The 20,346-nt window shown below is 44.7% G+C and overlaps 1 protein-coding gene across 12 annotated transcripts in view; it reads left to right on the plus strand.

Moving 5' to 3' along the window:
• The window catches only part of enah (ENAH actin regulator), a 570,439-nt gene that overhangs the window by 409,955 nt on the left and 140,138 nt on the right, over positions 1 to 20,346 (plus strand). Inside the window, exon 1 of one of the 12 annotated variants that reach the window (XM_078212121.1) lies at positions 13,009 to 13,085. The exons of the other annotated variants lie outside the window; for them this stretch is intronic. Within the exon in view, the coding sequence (XP_078068247.1) occupies positions 13,021 to 13,085 (65 nt within the window). The 5' untranslated portion in view covers positions 13,009 to 13,020. Of the gene's footprint in view, positions 1 to 13,008; positions 13,086 to 20,346 lie in introns of those variants that run through there. 12 annotated transcript variants of the gene reach the window in all.

The raw sequence follows: 20,346 nt of genomic DNA on the forward strand, positions 1-20,346 counted from the left end.
CTTGCGTAATCGCAACATAATTACCTCTCCCCCAATTATAAACCTTGCCCTGCCATATGGCCCTATCCCTCTCCATTGCAATAACAAAAGACACCAAATTGTGGTAACTATCTCCAAAGTGCTCTCCCACAACCAAATCTAACACTTGGCCCGGTTCATTTCCCATTACCAAATCCAATGTGGCCCCATCTCTTGTCGGCCTATCCACATATTGTGTCAGGAAACCCTCCTGCACACACTGCACAAAAACTGCCCCATCCAAACTATTCGACCTATAAAGGTTCCAATCAATATTTGGAAAGTTAAAGTCACCCATGACAACTACCCTGTGACCCCCACACCTATCCATAATCTGCTTAGCAATTTCTTCCTCCACATCTCTAGTACTATTTGGGGGCCTATAGTAAACTCCTAACAACGTGACCGCTCCTTTCCTATTTCTAACTTCAGCCCATATTACCTCAGTGTGCAGATCCCCCTCGAAGTGCCTTTCCGCAGCCGTTAAACTATCCTTGATTAACAATGCCACTCCTCCACCTCTTTTACCAGCTTCCCTACACTTAGTGAAACATCTATACCCCGGAACGTCCAACAACCATTCCTGTCCTTGTTCTACCTCTGTCTCCGTAATGGCCACAACATCGAAGTCCCAAGTACCAATCCATGCCCCAAGTTCATCTACCTTGTTCCGGATGCTCCTTGCATTGAAATAGACACACTTCAACCCACCTTCCTGTCTACTGGTACCCACCCTTGACCTTGATACCTTCCCCAATACCTCACTACCCTCAACACTGACTTCTGGACTACAACTCCTTTTCCCACCCCCCTGACAAATTAGTTTGAACCCCCCTGAAGAGCCGTAGCAAATTTCCCTCCCAGGATATTGGTGCCCCTCTGGTTCAAGTGCACCACGTCCTGTTTGTACAGGTCCCACCTTCCCTAGAATGTGTTCCAATTATCCACGTATCTGAAACCCTCCCTCCTACACCATCCCTGCAACCACATGTTTAACTGCACTCTCTCCCTGTTCCTCAACTCGCTATCACGTGGCACTGGCAACGTACCAGAGATGACCACATGTTTTGTCTTGGCTCTCAGCTTCCAGCCCAGCTCCCTAAATTCATGTTTTAAATCCCTGTCCCTTCTTTTACCTATGTCGTTGGTACCAATGTGTCCCACGACTTGTGACTGTTCCCCCTCCCCCTTCAGAATCCGGAAAACACGGTCCGAGGCGTCACGGACCCTGGCATCCGGTAGGCAACATACCATCCGTGAGTCTCTTTTGCTGCCACAGAACCTCCTATCTATCCCTCTAACTAACGAGTCCCCAATAACTATTGCCCTCCCGCTCTCCCCCTTACCCTCCCGAGCCACAGGGACAGACTCATTGCTGGAGATCTGCACACTGCGGCTCACCACTGGTATGTCGTCCCCCTCAACTGCATCCAGAGCGGAATACTTGTTGCTAAGGGGAACGACCACAGGGGATCCCAGCACTGACTGCTTCCTCCCAGCCCCTCTCACCGTCACCCATCTATTTTCCCTTCCTGGAGTAACTATATCCATGAAGCTTCTGTCTATGGCCACCTCTGCCTCCCTAATGATCCTAAGTTCATCCAACTCCAGCTCCAGTTCCCTAACACGGTTTTGGAGGAGCTGCAGATGGATGCACTTCCCACAGGTGTAATCAGCAGGGACACTGACGGCGTCCCTCACCTCAAACATAGTGCAAGAGGAACATTGCACTGCCTTCACACCCATCCCCTCTCGATACCTTGCCAATACCACTAGCAGATAGAGTTGCTCCAATGGAACAATGAGCTATTTTCCCCCCCTTTTCCTCGGAATCCACACGCCTGAACTTAAGATTTGTAATTGAGGAGACAACAGTTGAAGGGCCTTTTGGCCCTTCTTGTCTGTGCCGAACCATTTTTTGCCTAGTCCCACTGACCTGCAGTTGGACCATATCCCTCCACACCCCTCTCATCCATGAACCCGTCCAAGTTTTTCTTAAATGTTAAAAGTGACCCCGCATTTACCACTTTATCCGGCAGCTCATTCCACACTCCCACCACTCTCTGCGTGAAGAAGCACCCCCTAATATTCCCTTTAAACTTTTCTCCTTTCACCCTTAACCCATGTCCTCTGGTTTTTTTCTCCCCTAGCCTCAGTGGAAAAAGCCTGCTTGCATTCACTCTATCTATACCCATCAAAATCTTATACACCTCTATCAAATCTCCCCTACCAGCACATACCAGCACACATGCGCCAACTGTCCTCCTTTCTCCTTCACACAGGACCTCTCTCCCTGGGATTCATACAGTGCAGTGGTGAGCTCATGAGGGTGACACGGGTCTCTCATTGCTAATGGCCACATTGCTCCTCTATTGCTGTGAATGGTGCCAAGGCTTCTCTGTCACTGTGAATGTCTCTCAATGTTAATATTATACCCTTGTTCAAAAAAGGTTTGCAAGGATAAAGTTAGAAAGTTTATTTATTAGTCACAAGTAAGGCTTACATTAACAGTGAAGTTACTGTGAAATTCCCCTAGTCGCCACACTCTGGTGCCTGTTCGGGTCAATGCACCTAACCAGTATGTCTTTCAGACTGTGGGAGGAAACCGAAGCACCTGGAGGAAACTCACGCAGACACGGGGAGAACGTGCAAACTTCACACAGACAGTGACCCAAGCTGGGAATTGAACCCAAGTCCATGGCGCTGTGAGGCAGCAGTGCTAACCACTATGCCACCGTGCCGCCCATACAGTGTAGTGGTGGGCTCATGAGGGTGACACAGGCAAAAATCTGGCAGTGGTAGGGAAACATCTGAAAACTATAGTTCGGGAATTCATGCTAGGAAAGCTAGCATGAATTCATTAAGGGAAAAGCTTGTTCAACTAACTTGTTGAAGTTTTTTATGGAGGTAAGAGAGAAGGTTGGTAAGAGCAATGCTATTTATATGGTGTACATGGATTTTCATAAGGCATTTGAAACAGAAATGTGAGCAAAATTCTAGCTCATGGAATGAAAGGGAAAGTGGGCACTTGATAAGCATTTGACAAGGTCCCTCATGGTAGGTTGGTACAAAAGTTAAATCACACGGGATCAAGGGTGACCTAGCGAGATGGATTCACAACTGGCTTGGCCATAGAAGTGGAGATGCCGGCGTTGGACTGGGGTAAACACAGTAAGAAGTTTAACAACACCAGGTTAAAGTCCAACAGGTTTATTTGGTAGCAAAAGCCACACAAGCTTTTGGAGCCCCAAGCCCCTTCTTCCTCCACTTGGAGCCGGCAGTTTGCGGTGTCGATGGTAGTCATGATGTGGAGATGCCGGCGTTGGACTGGGGTGAACACAGTAAGGAGTTTAACAACACCAGGTTAAAGTCCAACAGGTTTATTTGGTAGCAAAAGCCACACAAGCTTTCGGAGCCCCAATCCCCTTCTTCTTTGACTACCATTGTTACCAAATAAACCTGTTGGACTTTAACCTGGTGTTGTTAAACTTCTTACTTGGCCATAGAAGACAGAGGGTAATGGTGGAAGGATGTTTCTCTCAATGGCGTGTGGCGTTCCACAAGGATCAGTGCTGGGACCTCTGTTGTTTGTAATATATGTAAATGATTTGGAAGAAAACATAACATAGAGACTTATAAAATTCTAACAGGACTAGATAGGGTAGATGCAGGGAGGATATTCCTGATGGTGGGGGAGTCCAGAACCAGGGGTCATAATCTAAGGATTCAGGGTAGACCAATTAAGATGGAGGTGAGGAGACATTTCTTCACCCAAAGAGTGGTGAGCCTGTGGAATTCATTACCACAGGAAGTAGTTGATGCCAAAACATTGAATATATTCAAGAGGCGGCTGGATATAGCACTTGGGGCGAATGGGATCAAAGGGTATGGGGAAAAAGCAGGATTAGGCTATTGAGTTGGATGATCAGCCATGATCGTAATGAATAGCGGAGCAGGCTCGAGGGCCAAATAGCCTCTTCCTGCTCCTATCTTCTATGTTTCTATAATTGGTCTGATTAGCAAGTTTGCGGATGATACTAAGATTGGCGGAGTTGCAGATAGTGATGTAGATCATTAACTTCAGAAAATACAGCAGTATATAGATAGGCTGGAAAATTGGGCAGAGAAATGGCAGATGGAATTTAATCCGGACAAATGTGAGGTGATGCATTTTGGTAGATCCAATTCAGGTGGGAGCTATTAAATAAATGGCAGAACCATCAGGAGCATAGACACATCGAGAGATCTGGGCGTGCAGGTCCACAGATCCTTAAAAGTGGCAGCACAGGTGGGAAAGGTGGTGAAGAAAGCATATGGCATGCTCGCCTTCATCGGACAAGGTATTGAGTATAAAAGTTGACAAATCATGTTGTTAGATCTTGGGGTCCATATCCACAGATCTCTGAAGGTTGCCACTCAAGTGGATAGAGCTGTGAAGAAGGCCTATAGTTAGCTTTTATTAACAGGGGGTTGCAGTTTAAGAGCCGTGGGGTTATGCTGCAACTGTACATGACCTTGGTGAGACCACATTTGGAATATTGTGTGCAGTTCTGGTCACCTCACTATAAGAAGGATGTGGAAGCGCTGGAAAGAGTGCAGAGGAGATTTACCAGGATGCTGCCTGGTTTGGAGGGTAGGTCTTATGAGGAAAGGTTGAGGGAGCTAGGGCTGTTCTCTCTGGAGCGGAGGGGGCTGAGGGGAGACTTAATAGATGTTTATAAAATGATGAAGGGGATAGATAGAGTGAACGTTCAAAGACTATTTCCTCGGGTGGATGGAGCTATTACAAGGGGGCATAACTATAGGGTTCATGGTGGGAGATATAGGAAGGATATCAGAGGTAGGTTCTTTACGCAGAGAATGGTTGATAAAATGTTGGTTCGGCCGCATTTGGACTACTGTGTTCAATTCTGGTCATCACACTACCAGAAAACGTGGTGGTTTTGGAGGGAGTACAGAAAAGGTTTACCATGGATGTTGCCTGGTATGGAGGGTATTAGCTATAAGGAGAGATTGAATAAACTGGCATTGTTCTCCCTGGAAAGACGGCGGCTGAGGGGCAACCTGATAGAAGTTTATAAAATTATGAGGGGTATAGATAGGGTGAACATTTGGAAGCTTTTTCCCAGGGCAGAAATGACAATCCCAAGGGGTCGCAAGTTCAAGGTAAGGGGGGAAAGGTTCAGCAGAGATGTGCGGGGGAAGTTTTTTTACACAGAGGATGGTGGGGGCCTGAAATGCACTGCCAAGTGAGGTGGTTGAGGCAGATATGTTAGCCACATTTAAGACTTATCTGCATAGGTACATGAACAGGCAGGAATACAGGTGGTAGGTCCAGATAGGACAGCGTGATTGGCGCAGGCTTGGGGGGCCAAAGCGCCTGTTCCTGTGCTGTACTGTTCTTTGTTCTATAAGAAATTGGCTGAGTGACAGAAAACAGAGAGTAGAGATAAATGGTTCTTCGGGGAAAGTTTGTAACGACGGTCAGTATGGGACCTTTTTTCTTCCTGATATAAATGACCTAGACTGTGGTGTTCAGGAAGTGATTTCCAAATTTGTGGCTGAAATAAAGATTGGAAAGGTTATAAACTGTGATGAGGATAGTTTTGTACATTAAAAGGATATAGACATGTTGGTGGATTGGGCAGACAAGTGGCAGATGAAGTTCAATGCAGAAAAATGTGAGCTGATTCATTTTAACAGGAAGAATAGGAAGAGACAGTGTAAAGTAAAAAGACAGTGACAACCTTTATTTCTTTGATCCAACTCCACACACAATTCCCCAACACCAAACAGTGCCACCTCTGGCCCCTTTATATATCAGAGACTGCTATTGAATAATTGACATCAAATTAGGACTTAATTTGAAGGTCTGCTAACCCATTCTAACACAGAGGTCATTGTTCTATATGTAAATAAATCATTGAAGATGCAGGGCATGTTGAGAGAGGAGTTAATAAAACATATGGGGTGGGAATTTCCAGCTGCGCACGCCCCAAAAGCAGAAAATCCCACCTGAGGTCAACGGTCATTTGCATGGTCTGCTCCCCCCCTCGTCCACTGCGATTCCCGTGGTGGGCAGGGCAGGAAAAATCCCCCATAGTATCATAGGGTTTAAAAGGGTATTGAGTTCAAAATGAAGGATATGGTGAACTGGTGCGGCAACAATAATCTCTCCTTCAATGTCAACAAAACGAAGGAGATTGTCATCGACTTCAGGAAGCGTAAAGGAGAGCATGTCACTATCTACATCAATGGGGATAAGAACATAAGAAATAGGAGCAGGAGTAGGCCATCTGGCCCTTCGAGCCTGCCCCGCCATTCAACAAGATCATGGCTGATCTGATGAAGTAGGAAGGGTCGAGGGCTTCATGTTTATAGGTGTCCAGATCACCAACAACCTATCCTGGTCTCTCCATGCCGACACTATAGTTAAGAAAGCCCACCAACGCCTCTACTTTCTCAGAAGACTAAGGAAATTTGGCATGTCAGCTACAACTCTCACCAATTTTTACAGATGCACCATAGAAAGCATTCTTTCTGGTTATATCATAGCTTGGTATGGCTCCTGCTCTGCCCAAGACCGCAAGGATCTACAAAAGGTCGTGAATGTAGCCCAATCCATCACGCAAACCAGCCTCCCATCCACTGACTCTGTCTACACTTCCCGCTGCCTCGGCAAAGCAGCCAGCATAATTAAGGACCCTACGCACCCCGGACATTCTCTCTCAGACAAAAGTCTGAGTTCACGTACCAACCGACTCGAGAACAGCTTCTTCCCTGCTGCTGTCAGAATTTTGGAATGGACTTACCTTGCATTAAGTTGATCTTTCTCTACACCCTAGCTATGACTGTAACACTACATTCTGCACTCTCTCCTTTCCTTCTCTATGAACGGTATGTTTTGTCTGTATAGCACGCAAGAAACAATACTTTTCACTGTATGTTAATACATGTGACAATAATAAATCAAATCAAATCAAAAGGAGGTCATGTTGAACTTTAATAAGACACTAGTTGGGCCTCATCTGGCGTACTTCATCCAGTTCTAGCTGCTATTCTTGAGAAAGGACGTGAAGCCACTCGGAACAGAGTACAGAGAAGATTCACAAGAGTGATTCCAGGGATAAAAAGCTGTAGTTATGAGGATAGCTTGGACAGGTTGGAACTGTTTTCCTTGGATAAAAGAAGGCTGAGGATTGACTCGATGGAAATATTCACGATCCTGAGGAGTATGGACAGGGTAAATAGTGAGAAATCGTTCCCATTCAAGAGAGCATCCAGAACTAGAGGGCACTGATTCAAAATAATTTGCAAGAGGAAAAGTGATGTGAGGAAAAATGTTTTCACCAGGGGTTGGAGTCTGGATTGCTCCCTTCTGCCCTCTAAAGATTCTGTGATGTGCAGGGTTATGGCAAAAGAGTGAGAGAGCATTGTTGGGCATTTGGAGAGCCAGTGCAGACACAGTGGGTTGAATGGTCTCCTTCTGCACTGTAACAATTCTGTGGTTCACAGGCAGCTGTATTCCATGCAAAGCCCTGGACATGGTTGCCACTGACATGGAGCATTGATAAGGTGAATAGCTAAGGCCTTATCCCCAGAGTAGAGTAGTCCAAAACTCGAGGGCATGGAGATGGGAAAGATTTAAAAGGGACCTGAAGAGCAACATTTTACAAAGAGGGTGCGTCTAAAGATGTGCGGGTTAGGTTGATTGGCCATGCTAAAATTGCCCCTTAGTGTCCTGGGATGCATAGATTAGAGGGATTATTGGGTAAATATGTAGGGATATGGGGGTAGGGCCTGGGTGGGATTGTGGTCGGTGCAGACTCAATGGGCCGAATGGCCTCTTTCTGTGCTGTAGGATTTCTAAGATTTCTAAGATATGGAATGAGGTGGTAGAGGCGGGTACAATTACAATATTAAAAGACATTTGGACAGGTACATGGATAGGAAAGGGTTAGAGGTATATGGGCCAAACGCAGGCAAATGGGACTAGTTCAATTTAGGAAACCTGGTTGGCATGGATGAATTGGGCCGAAGGGCCTGTTTTCGTGCTGTATATCTCCATGACTCTATGACAAGGTGCACGTCAACAAACCTTCTCTGAAATAGGTTACAGCAGTCCTGATAGCACAGAATTCCCTGGAGACTCCCTTCTCTGAAACTTAAACCAGTCTCGTGTGCTCAGGCAATGCTGAAACAGCAGCAGAGAATATTGTCCAATCCATAATCCCTTGCTCTTGCTATCTTCAGCTCACTGTCCTTTCCGACTGTTTAGCACCACAGTAACACTGTCTCTCAGTCTATTCTCAGGGACCTGATTCAAGACAAGACAAGTTTGAAAACTGCCAACTAGTAAACTGTTCAATCAAAGAACCTTGCTTCTTCTCACCCAAATTCGAAGTGTGTTCTGACCTTCCAATACAGAAACACAGGCCAAAATCCAATGCCGCTGAATATTTATTTTCAATTTTAATTACATTTTCTATTTACCCTTTGCTTTTTACTGTTCATCACTATAGCAACCTCAGGTTAAATGGGTATTTCTTGGAATTTTTATTTTGCTTTCATGTGATGCTTTCATGTTTGCCCATCCCTATTTGCCCTTAGAACTGAGCGGCTAGCTGGACCATTTCAGAGTATAATTAAGAGTCAATCAATTATATTTTGATTTGATTTATTATTGTCACATGTATTAGCATACAGTGAAAAGTATTGTTTGTTGTATGCTATACAGACAAAGCATACCGTTCATAGAGAAAGAAAAGAGAGAGTGCAGAATGTAGTGTTACAGTCATAGCTAGGGTGTAGAGAAAGATGAACTTAATAAGTTATACCCCAGGTTACTGTGGGAGACGAGGGAAGAGATTGCAGAGCCTCTGGCAATGATCTTTGCGTCGTCGATGGAGATGGGAGAGATGCCGGAGGATTGGAGGATTGCGGATGTGGTTCCTATTTTCAAGAAGGGGAATAAGGGTAGTCCAGGAAATTACCGACCGGTGAGTCTAACCTCAGTGGTTGGTAAGCTGATGGAGAAGATCCTGAGGGACAAGATTTATGAGCATTTAGAGAGGTTCAGTATGCTCAAGAATACTCAGCATGGCTTTGTCAAGGGCAGATCGTGCCTTACGAGCCTGGTGGAGTTCTTCGAAAATGTGACTAAACACATTGACGAAGGGAAAGCGGTAGATGTGGTTTATATGGATTTTAGCAAGGCGTTCGATAAGGTCCCCCACGCAAGGCTTCTAGAAAAAGTGAGAGGGCATGGGATCCAAGGGGCTGCTGCCCGGTGGATCCAGAACTGACTTGCCCAAAGGAGGCAGAGAGTGGGTATAGATGGGTCTTTTTCTAAATGGAGGTCGGTCACCAGTGGTGTGCCCCAGGGATCTGTTCTGGGACCCTGTTTGTCATTTTCATAAATGACCTGGATGAGGAAGCGGAGGGATGGGTTGGTACGTTTGCTGACGACACAAAGGTTGGTGGGGTTGTGGATAGTCTGGAGGGATGTCAGAAGTTACAGAGGGACATAGATAGGATGCAAGACTGGGCGGACAAGTGGCAGATGGACTTCAACCCAGATAAATGCGTCGTGGTCCATTTTGGTAGGTCAAATGGGATGAAGGAGTACAATATAAAGGGAAAGACTCTTAGTACTGTAGAGGATCAGAAGGACCTTGGGGTCCGGGTCCATAGGACTCTAAAATCGGCCCCGCAGGTGGAGGAGGTGGTTAAGAAGGCGTATGGTGTGCTGGCCTTTATCAATCGAAGGATTGAGTTTAGGAGTCCGGGGATAATGATACAGCTATATAAGACCTTCGTCAGACCCCACTTGGAGTACTGTGCTCAGTTCTGGTCGCCTCATTACAGGAGGGATGTGGAAAAGATTGAAAGGGTGCAGAGGCGATTTACAAGAATGTTGCCTGGATTGAGTGGCATGCCTTATGAGGATAGGCTGAGGGAGCTTGGTCTTTTCTCCTTGGAGAGACGTAGGATGAGATGAGACCTAATAGAGGTATATAAGATGTTGAGAGGCATAGATCGGGTGGACTCTCGGAGGCTTTTTCCCAGGGTGGAAATGGCTGCTACGAGAGGACACAGGTTTACGGTGCTGGGGGGTAGGTACAGGGGAGATGTTAGGGGAAGTTTTTCACACAGAGGGTGGTGGGCGAGTGGAATCGGCTGCTGTCAGTGGTGGTGGAGGCAAACTCAATAGGGTCTTTTAAGAGACTCCTGGATGAGTACATGGGACTTAATAGGATGGAGGGTTATAGGTAGGCCTAAAAGGTAGGGATATGTTCGGCACAACTTGTGGGGCCGAAGGGCCTGTTTTGTGCTGTAGTTTTCTATGTTTCTATGTTAAGTTATGTACACCCATAGCTCTTAAGATTTTGATTTGATTTATTATTGTCACATGTATTAGTACATAGTGAAAAGTATTGTTTCTTTCATGCTATACAGACAAAGCATACCGTTCATAGAGAAAGAAACAAGAAAGTGCAGAATGTAGTGTTACAATCATGGCTAGGGTGTGGAGAAAGATCAACTTAATGCGAGGTAGATCCATTCAAAAGTCTGATGGCAGCAGGGAAGAAGCTGTTCTTGAGTCAGTTAGTACGTGAACTCAGACTTTTGTATCTTTTTCCCGATGGAAGAAGGTGGAAGAGAGAATGTGCGGGGTGCGTGGGGTCCTTAATTATGCTGGCTGCTTTGCCGAGGCAGCGGGAAACATAGACAGAGTCAATGGATGGGAGGCTGGTTTCCATGATGGATTGGGCTACATTCACAACCTTTTGTTTCTTGTGGTCTTGGGCAGAGCAGGGGCCATACCAAGCTGTGATAACAACCAGAAAGAATGCTTTCGATGGTGCATCTGTAAAAGTTGGTGAGAGTCGTAGCTGACATGCCAAATTTCCTTAGTCTTCTGAGAATGTAAAGGCATTGGTGGGCTTTCTTACCTATAGTGTCAGCATGGAGGGACCAGTTAAAATTAAAGTTTACTTAATAGTCACATGTAAGGCTTACATTAACACTGCAATGAAGTTACTGTGAAATTCCCCTGGTCGCCACACTCTGGCGTCTATTCGGGTCAATGCACCAATCAGCACGTCTTTCAGCCTGTGGGAGGAAACTGGAGCACCCGGAGGAAACCCACGCAGACACAGGGAGAACGTGCAGACTCCGCACAGACAGCAACCCAAGCCGGGAATCGAACCCGAGTCTCTGGTGCTGTGAGGCAGAAGTGCTAACCACTATGCCATCGTGCCGCCCCCAGGACAAGTTGTTGGTGATCTGGACACCTAAAACCCTGACGCTCTTGACCATTTCTACTTCATCCCCTTGCTGTGGGGCTGAACCCACATGTCGGGTAAAAGATTTCCTTCCCAAGAGGCGTTAATGAACCAGATGGATTTTTACAGTGATCGATGGTGTTTGTCAAGCATGCCAGATATATGAAAATGAATTTAAATTCCACCAGCTGCTGAGCATTAATTTAGGCCTCTGCATTACTAGTCCAGTAATGTGACCGCCATGCCACAATTCCCCCCTGCTGTGATGTCAGAATCAGGAAACCAATTCAGCCTCTTTCCGGCTGGATGCCTGTGACTAGTGGTGTTCCGCAGGGCTCTGTATTGGGACCTCTGCTGTTTGTGATTTATATAAATGATCTGGAAGAAGGTGTAACTGGGGTGATCAGTAAGTTTGCGGACGACACAAAATTGGCAGGACTTGCAGAAAGTGAGGAGCATTGTCAGAAGCTACAGAAGGATATAGATAGGCTGGAAATTTGGGCAAAGAAATGGCAGATGGAGTTCAATCCTGATAAATGCGAAGTGATGCATTTTGGTAGAACTAATGTAGGGAGGAGCTATACGATAAATGGCAGAACCATAAAGGGTGTAGATACGCAGAGGGACCTGGGTGTGCAAGTCCACAGATCCTTGAAGGTGACGTCACAGGTGGAGAAGGTGGTGAAGAAGGCATATGGCTTGCTTGCCTTTATAGGACGGGGCATAGAGTATAAAAGTTGGGGTCTGATGTTGTAGATGTATAGAACGTTGGTTCGGCCGCATTTGGAATACTGCGTCCAGTTCTGGTCGCCACACTACCAGAAGGACGTGGAGGCTTTGGAGAGAGTACAGAGGAGGTTTACCAGGATGTTACCTGGTATGGAGGGGCTTAGTTATGAGGAGAGATTGGGTAAACTGGGGTTGTTCTCACTGGAAAGACGGAGGATGAGGGGAGACTTAATAGAGGTGTATAAAATTATGAAAGGCATAGATAGGGTGAACGGTGGGAAGCTTTTCCCCAGGTCGGTGGTGACATTCACGAGGGGTCATAGGTTCAAGGTGAAGGGGGGGAAGTTTAACACAGATATCATAAGGACATATTTTACACAGAGGGTGGTGGGGGCCTGGAATGCGCTGCCAGGCAAGGTGGTGGAGGCGGACACACTGGGAACGTTTAAGACTTATCTAGATAGCCATATGAACGGAGTGGGAATGGAGGGATACAAAAGAATGGTCTAGTTTGGACCAGGGAGCGGCACGGGCTTGGAGGGCCGAAGGGCCTGTTCCTGTGCTGTATTGTTCTTTGTTCTTTGTCCTATGTTCTTTCAGAATACGCTCAATTTACTTGGGTCTCGAAGGGAACGCATAAAGGAAACACATGCTTTTCCCAGCACATGGAACCATCACGACTCTCTTGCAACGACCCTTCAGATTAATTTGTGTTGTTTCAACTGGGGCTGATTTTACATATGACGTAATGGCATTTATTGATAGGTTTAGCAGTTGGTTCAGTTAGCGATCCCACGGGCTATTATGAGATGGTGAGCTGTGAAATAGCTATTTGACTGGAAGAAACTCCATTAAGACATTTGATCATTGTACTCTGCTGAGTTGTGGGCTATGAATTCAGTCTATGTCATAAGCCAGGCATTCATGTTGAGAAATATAAAAGGACGCAAATCAATTCTAGTTATTCTTGTGCAAGTTATCAACCATGAAGCTGTTAGACAAAAATGTGCATCAGAAGAACATGGGACCAGATATCAGACATTTCTTACAGTAAGTACAATGAAATCAACTATTGTCACTTTACAATTAGGTTATTATAAGTATTTTCAGTAGTGTGCTCAACAGAAGAACTATTACTACAGGATGAATTCAGTTATGAGGGATAGCTAATGTATCCTATATTATGTAGTTGTAGAATTCTAAATCTGGATCTATTAAGCTTTCCCTGATTAAATAAATAATAGAGTCTACCAGGTTTAGCACCATACTCATAAATAAACTTATGGAAAATTAGGCATAATTTGAATCTCAATAAAGGTAACTATGATTGTAGGAGTCATGAATTAGCCATAATGGACTGGAAAACATTTTTGAAAGGAAAGACAGTAGACAGGCAATGGCAGGCATTTAAAGAATGATTAGTTGAACTCCAGAAGATGTTTATTCCTATTTGGCACAAGAGAGATAAAAGAAATGTGGCCAAACCATGGTTTACAAAGGGAAATTAGAGATCGTATCTGATTCAAGGGAGAAGCATACAAATTATCTAGATGGGAGCACTTTAAAATTTAATAAAGGAGGACCAAGGGATTGATTAAGAAGGGAAAAATAGAGTATGAAAAGCTAGCAGGGAACATAAAAACTGACTGTAAAAATTTCTATAGCTATCTAAAGAGAGAAAGATTGACAAAAACAAATTAGGCCCCTTACAGTCAGAAACAGGATCATTCATAACGGGGAACAAAGAAATGGCTTAGGAATTAAATTTCTACTTTACTTCAGTTTTCACAAAGGAAAACATGAAAAATGTACCAGAAGTTCTGAGAGAAACAAGTTTTAGTGAGGAGCTGAAGGAATTCAGCATTAGTAGAAAAATGGTTTTGGGGAAACTGATGGGATTGAAGGTGGATAAATCTCCAGGTCCAGATAATCTTCACCCCAGAGTACAGAAGGAAGTGACCCTGGAAATAGTAGATCTATTGGTGGTTATTTTACAAAATTCTGTGGACTCTGGACTGGTTCCTACAGATTGAAGAGCAGCTAATGTAAGTCCGCTATTGAAAAAGGGAGGAAGAGAGAAAACAGGGAACTATAGACTAATGAGCCTAACGTCGATGTTGGGAAGTTGCTAGAGTCCCTCATCAAGGCTTTCCTAACTCAGCATTTGGAAGGTAGTGGTATAATCAGACAAAGTCAGCATGGATTTACAAAAGGAAATCATGCTTGACGAATCCATTGGAATACTTTGAGGATGTAACTAGTCGAGTTGACTGAGGAGAACTAGTAGATGTGGTTTATTTAGACTTTCGGAAGGCTTTTGACAAGGTCTCACATAACTCTGATTTGATTTTGATTTGATTTATTATTGTCACATGTATTAACAATCAGTGAAAAGTATTGTTTCTTGCGTGCTATACAGACAAAACATACCGTTCATAGAGAAGGAAATGAGAGAGTGCAGAATGTAGTGTTACATAAGAACATAAGAAATAGGAGCAGGAGTAGGCCATCTAGCCCCTCGAGCCTGCCCCGCCATTCAATAAGATCATGGCTGATCTGAAGTGGATCAGTTCCACTTACCCGCCTGATCCCTATAACCCCTAATTCCCTTACCGATCAGGAATCCATCTATCCGTGATTTAAACATATTCAACGAGGTAACCTCCACCACTTCAATGGGCAGAGAATTCCAGAGATTCACCACCCTCTGAGAGAAGAAGTTCCTCCTCAACTCTGTCCTAAACTGACCCCCCTTTATTTTGAGGCTGTGCCCTCTAGTCATAGTTACAGTCATAGTTAGGGTGTAGAGGAAGATCACCTTCATGCAAAGTAAGCCCATTCAAAAGTCTGACAGCAGCAAGGAAGATGCTGTTCTTGAGTTGGTTGATACATGACCTCAGACTTGTGTATCTTTTTCCGAAGGAAGAAGGTGGAAGAGAGGATGTCCAGAGTGTGTGGGGTCCTTAATTATGCTGGCTGCTTTGCCGAGGCAGCGGGAAGTGTAGACAGAGTCAGTGGATGGTTTGTGTGATGGATTGGGCTACATTCACGACCTTTTGTAGTTCCTTGCAGTCTTGGGCACAGCAGGAGCCATACCAAGCTGTGATACAACCAGAAAGAATGCTTTCTATGGTGCATCTGAAAAAGTTGGTGAGAGTCGTAGCTGACATGCCAAATTTCCTTAGTCTTCTGAGAAAGTAGAGGCGTTGGTGGGCTTTCTTAACTATAGTGTCGGCATGGGGGGACCAGGACAGTTTGTTTGTGCTCTGGATACCTAAAAACTTGAAGCTCTCGACCCTTTCTACTTCGTCCCCATTGATGTAGACAGGGGCATGTTCTCCTTTACACTTTCTGAAGTCGATGACAATCTCCTTCATTTTGATGACATTGAGGGAGAGATTATTGTTGCCGCACCAGTTCACCAGATTCTCTATCTCATTCCTGTACTCTGTCTCGTCATTGTTTGAGGTCCGACCCACTATAGTGGTGTCATCAGCAAACTTGAAAACAGACTACTATATAAAGTTAAAGCACAAGGGATTGCAGGTCATGCCTTGAGATGGATAGAAAAGTGGTTAGCAGATAGGAAGCAAAGAGTTGGCATAGATGGGTCTTTTTCTGATTGGCAGTCAGTGACTAGTGGGGTTCCGCAGGAATCTGTGTTAGGACCCCAACTGTTCACATTATATATTAATAATTTGGAAGAGAGAACTGAATGTATTATCACCAAATTTGAAGATGATACAAAGTTGGGTGGGAGGATGAGCTGTGAGGAGGATGCAGAGATGCTTCAGCATGATTTGGAGAGGCTGAGTGTGTGGGAAAATGCATGGCAGATGCAGTATAATGTGAGGTTATCCACTTCGGTAGCGATAAATTTTATCATTTATTAGTCAGAATGAAGTTACTGTGAAATTCCCCAATAATAGGAAGACAGATTATTACTTGAATGAGTGTAAATTGAGAGAGATGGATATTCAGCAAGACCTTGTGCATCAGTCACTGAAAGTTAGCGCGCAAGTACAGTAGGCAATAAAAAAGGCAAATAGTATGTTGGCTTTCATAGCGAGAGGATTTGAGTATAGGGATAGGGATGTTTTACTGCAGTTGTACAGGGCGTTGGTGAGGCCACATCTGGACTATTGTGTGCAGTTTTGGTGTCCTTCTCTGAGGAAAGATGTCCTTACTATAGAGGGAGTGCAGCGAAGGTTTACCAGACTGATTCCTGGAAAGGCAGGTCTGTCACATGAGGAGAAACTAAGTCAGTGAGGATTATATTTCCTGGAGTTTAGAGGAGTGAGATTGGATCTCATAGAAACTTATAAAATACTAATAGGGTTAGGCAGGGTAGATTCAGAAAGAATGTTCCCAATGGTGGGGGAGTCCAGAACTAGGGGTCAGAGTTTGAGTATAAGTACCTTTTAGTACTAAGGTGAGGAGAAATGCCTTCACCCAGAGAGTGGTGAATATGTGGAATTCACTACCGCAGAAAGTAGTTGAGGCCAAAATGTCAAGAAGAAGTTAGATATAACTCTTGGGGTTAAAGGGATAAGTGATATGGGGGGAAAGGGGGATCAGGATATTGAATTCGAGCAGGCTTGAAAGCCAAATGACCTGCTCCTTTTTCTCGTTTCTACGTTTCTATGTGATTTCTGCTCCCAATTACTATTTTAGCTCCTGAAAAGGACAAGTGGATGTTTCCCAAGTGAGTCTAGGATTTAACATTAACGAAACTAAGATATGATAAGAAAGTGGAGTTGAGGTAGATAATCAGCCGTGGTCTTGATGAATGAAGACAGGCTTGAGTGCCATATGGCCTTTTTTTGCTTCTCTGAAATTCTTATCAGATGCAACTGTGATTGAATTCAATTGAATTGATTTATTAAAGTATTCTTGTGAGCTGTTACAGACAAAACATACCGTTTATAGAGTACATAGGGGAGAAGGAAAGGATAGGGTGCAGAATATAGTGTTGTGGTTACCAATAGGGTGAAGAGAATAGTCAGTTTAATGTGTGATAGGACCGTTCAAAAGACTGATGATAGCAGGGAAGAAGATGTTCTTAAGTCGGTTGGTACATGTTTTCAGACTTTTGTATCATTTTCCCGACGGAAGAAAGTGCAAGAGAGAATGTCCGGGTGCATGGGATCTTTGATTATGCTGCCTGCTTTCCCAAGGCAGCGGGAAGTGTAGATGGAAACAGTGGACGGGAGGCTGGTTTGCTTGATAGACTCAGTTATGTCACAACCCTTTGTAGTTTTTTTTCGGTCTTGGTCAGAGCAGGAGCCATTCCAAGCTGTGATACATCCTGAAAGGATGCTTACTATAGTAAATCTGTAGAAATTGGTGAAAGTCGTAGTGGACATGCTGAATTTTGTTCGCCTCCTAATAAAGTAGAGTAAGAAGTCTCACAACACTAGGGGGTTAAAGTCCAACAGGTTTATTTGGAATCATGAGCTTTCAGAGCACTGCTCCTTCATCAGGTGAGTTAAATAAACCTGTTAGACTTTAACCTGGTGTTGTGAGACTTCTTACTGTGCCCACCCCAGTCCAATGCCGGCATCTCCGCATCATGATAAAATAGAGGCATTGGTGGGCTTTCTTAACTATAGCGTCAACATGGAGGGACCAGGACAGATTGTTGGTAATCTGAAATCCAAATTAGATGCTTATTGTGACGCTACTGTACCTTTAAGAAATGTATTTTTAAAATCATATTCTCTGCAGTTTGTAAGTCAGCCTTTTGTTTTTCATTGTGGTACCGGCTGCCTGATTAGATGTCCTTTTATTATTACTTAAATGGTTTAGATAGGGTTTTGTTTGTTTATAATCTGGGTCTAATGCATTTTCTGGAAGTTTACGACCTTTTGAATTGATAGGGGTAAGAATGATTGACAGGTCAGGTGACAAGAGTTCTTACTTTCAGATTGGGCTGATGTCTGCTGAAGGTGTTTTACATCAGGCTGGATGCAGTGTTCTGTCTCTCCCTGAGTTTTGGGAAACTGTTCTGACTTCAAGCTTGTCTGTACATGCATGTTCAGAAAGCTGCAGAATCCAACAGCTTCACGTGAGCATCCTTGTTTTCTGTGGTAAACCTGTGGCAGTGACATATTTATAAGGAGGTTTGTTGGGTTGGAACATTTCATTTAGAACAAAGAAAATTACAGCACAGGAACAGGCCCTTCGGCCCTCCAAGCCTGCACTGACCATGCTGCCCGTCTGAACTAAAACCCCCTATCCTTCCAGGAGCAATATCCCTCTATTCGTGTCCTATTCATGTATTTGTCAAGATGCCTCTTAAAAGTCACTACCGTATCTGCTTCCACTAACTCCCCCGGCAGCAAGTTCCAGGCACTCACCACCCTCTGTGTAAAAAACACTTGCCTCGTACATCTCCTTTAAACCTTGCCCCTCGCACCTTAAACCTGTGCCCCCTAGTAATTGACTCTTCCATCCTGGGAAAAAGCTTCTGACTATCCACTCTGTCCATGCCCCTCATAATCTTGTAGACTTCTATCAGGTCTCCCCTCAACCTCCGTCGTTCCAGTGAGAACAAACCCAGATCCTCCAACCTCTCCTCATAGCTAATGTCCTCCATACCAGGCAACATCCTGGTAAATCTTTTCTGTACCCTCTCCAAAGCCTCCACATCCTTCTGGTAGTAGACCAGAACTGAACACTATATTGCAAGCGCGGCCTAAGATTCTATAAAGCTGCAACATGACTTGCCAATTTTTAAACTCAATGCCCCGGCCGATGAAGGCGAGCATTCCGTATGCCTTCTTGACTACCTTCTCCATCTAGGTTGCCACTTTCAGTGACCTGTGTACCTGTACACCCAGATCCTTCTGTCTGTCAATACTCTTAAGGGTTTTGCCATTTACTATATATTTCCTATCTGTATTAGACCTTCCAAAATGCATTACCTCACATTTGTCTGGATTAAATGCCATCTGCCATCTCTCCGCCCCAAGTTTCCAACTGATCTATATTCTGCTGTATCCTCTGATGGTCCTCATCACTATCCACAAATCCACCAACCTTTGTGTTGTCTACAAAATTATTAATCAAATTTGGATTTTCCTCCAAATCATTTATATATATATTACAACCAGCAAAGGTCCCAGCACTGATCCCTGAGGAACGCCACTTGTCACAGCTCTCCATTCAGAAAAGCACCCTTCCACTATTACCCTCTGTCTGCTATGACCGAGCCAGTTCTGTATCCACCTTGCCAGCTCACCTCTGATCCCATGCGACTTCACCTTCTGCACCAGTCTGCCATGAGGGACAGTGTCAAAGGCCTTATTAAAGTCCATGTAGACAACATCCACTGCCCTACCCTCATCAATCATCTTCATCACTTCCTCGAAAAACTTGATTAAGTTTGTGAGGCACGACCTCCCCTTCACAAAACCATATTGCCTCTCGCTAATATGTCCACTTATTTCCAAGTGGGAGTAAATCTTGTCTCGAAGAATCCTCTCCAATAATTTCCTTACCACTGTCGTAAAGCTCACCGGCCTGACCTGGATTATTCTTGCGACCCTTCTTAAACAAAGGAACAGCATTGGCTATTCTCCAATCCTCTGGGACCTCCCCTGTATGTGGAGATGCCGGCGTTGCACTGGGATAAGCACAGTAAGAAGTCTCACAACACCAGGTTAAAGTCCAACAGGTTTATTTGGTAGCTCAATCCACAAGCTTTCAGAGCGCTGCTCCTTCATCAGGTGAGTGGGAGTTCTGTTCACAAACAGGGCATATAAAGACACAAACTCAATTTACAAAATAATGGTTGGAATGCGAGTCTTTACAGGTAATCAAGTCTTAAAGGTACAGACAATGTGAGTAGAGAGAGGGTTAAGCACAGGTTAAAGAGATGTGTATTGTCTCCTGACAGGAAAGTTAGTGAGATTTTGCAAGCCCAGGCAAGTCGTGGGGGTTACAGATAGTGTGACATGAACCCAAGATCCCGGTTGAGGCCATCCTCATGTATGCGGAACTTGACTATCAGTTTCTGCTCTGATTCTGCGTTGTGTGTTGTGAAGGCTGCCTTGGAGAACGCTTACCTGAAGATCAGAGGCTGAATACCCGTGACTGCTGAAGTGTTCCCCAACAGGAAGAGAACACTCCTGCCTGGTGATTGTCAAGCGGTGTTCATTCATCCGTTGTTGTAGCGTCTGCATGGCCTCCCCAATGTACCAGGCCTCGGGACATCTTTTCCTGCAGTGTATCAGGTAGACAACGTTGGCCGAGTCACAAGCGTATGTATTGTGTACCTGGTGGATGGTGTCCTCACGTGAGATGATGG

The sequence above is a fragment of the Mustelus asterias genome, chromosome 5 (genome assembly GCF_964213995.1).
Source record: "Mustelus asterias chromosome 5, sMusAst1.hap1.1, whole genome shotgun sequence".
NCBI lineage: Eukaryota > Metazoa > Chordata > Chondrichthyes > Carcharhiniformes > Triakidae > Mustelus > Mustelus asterias.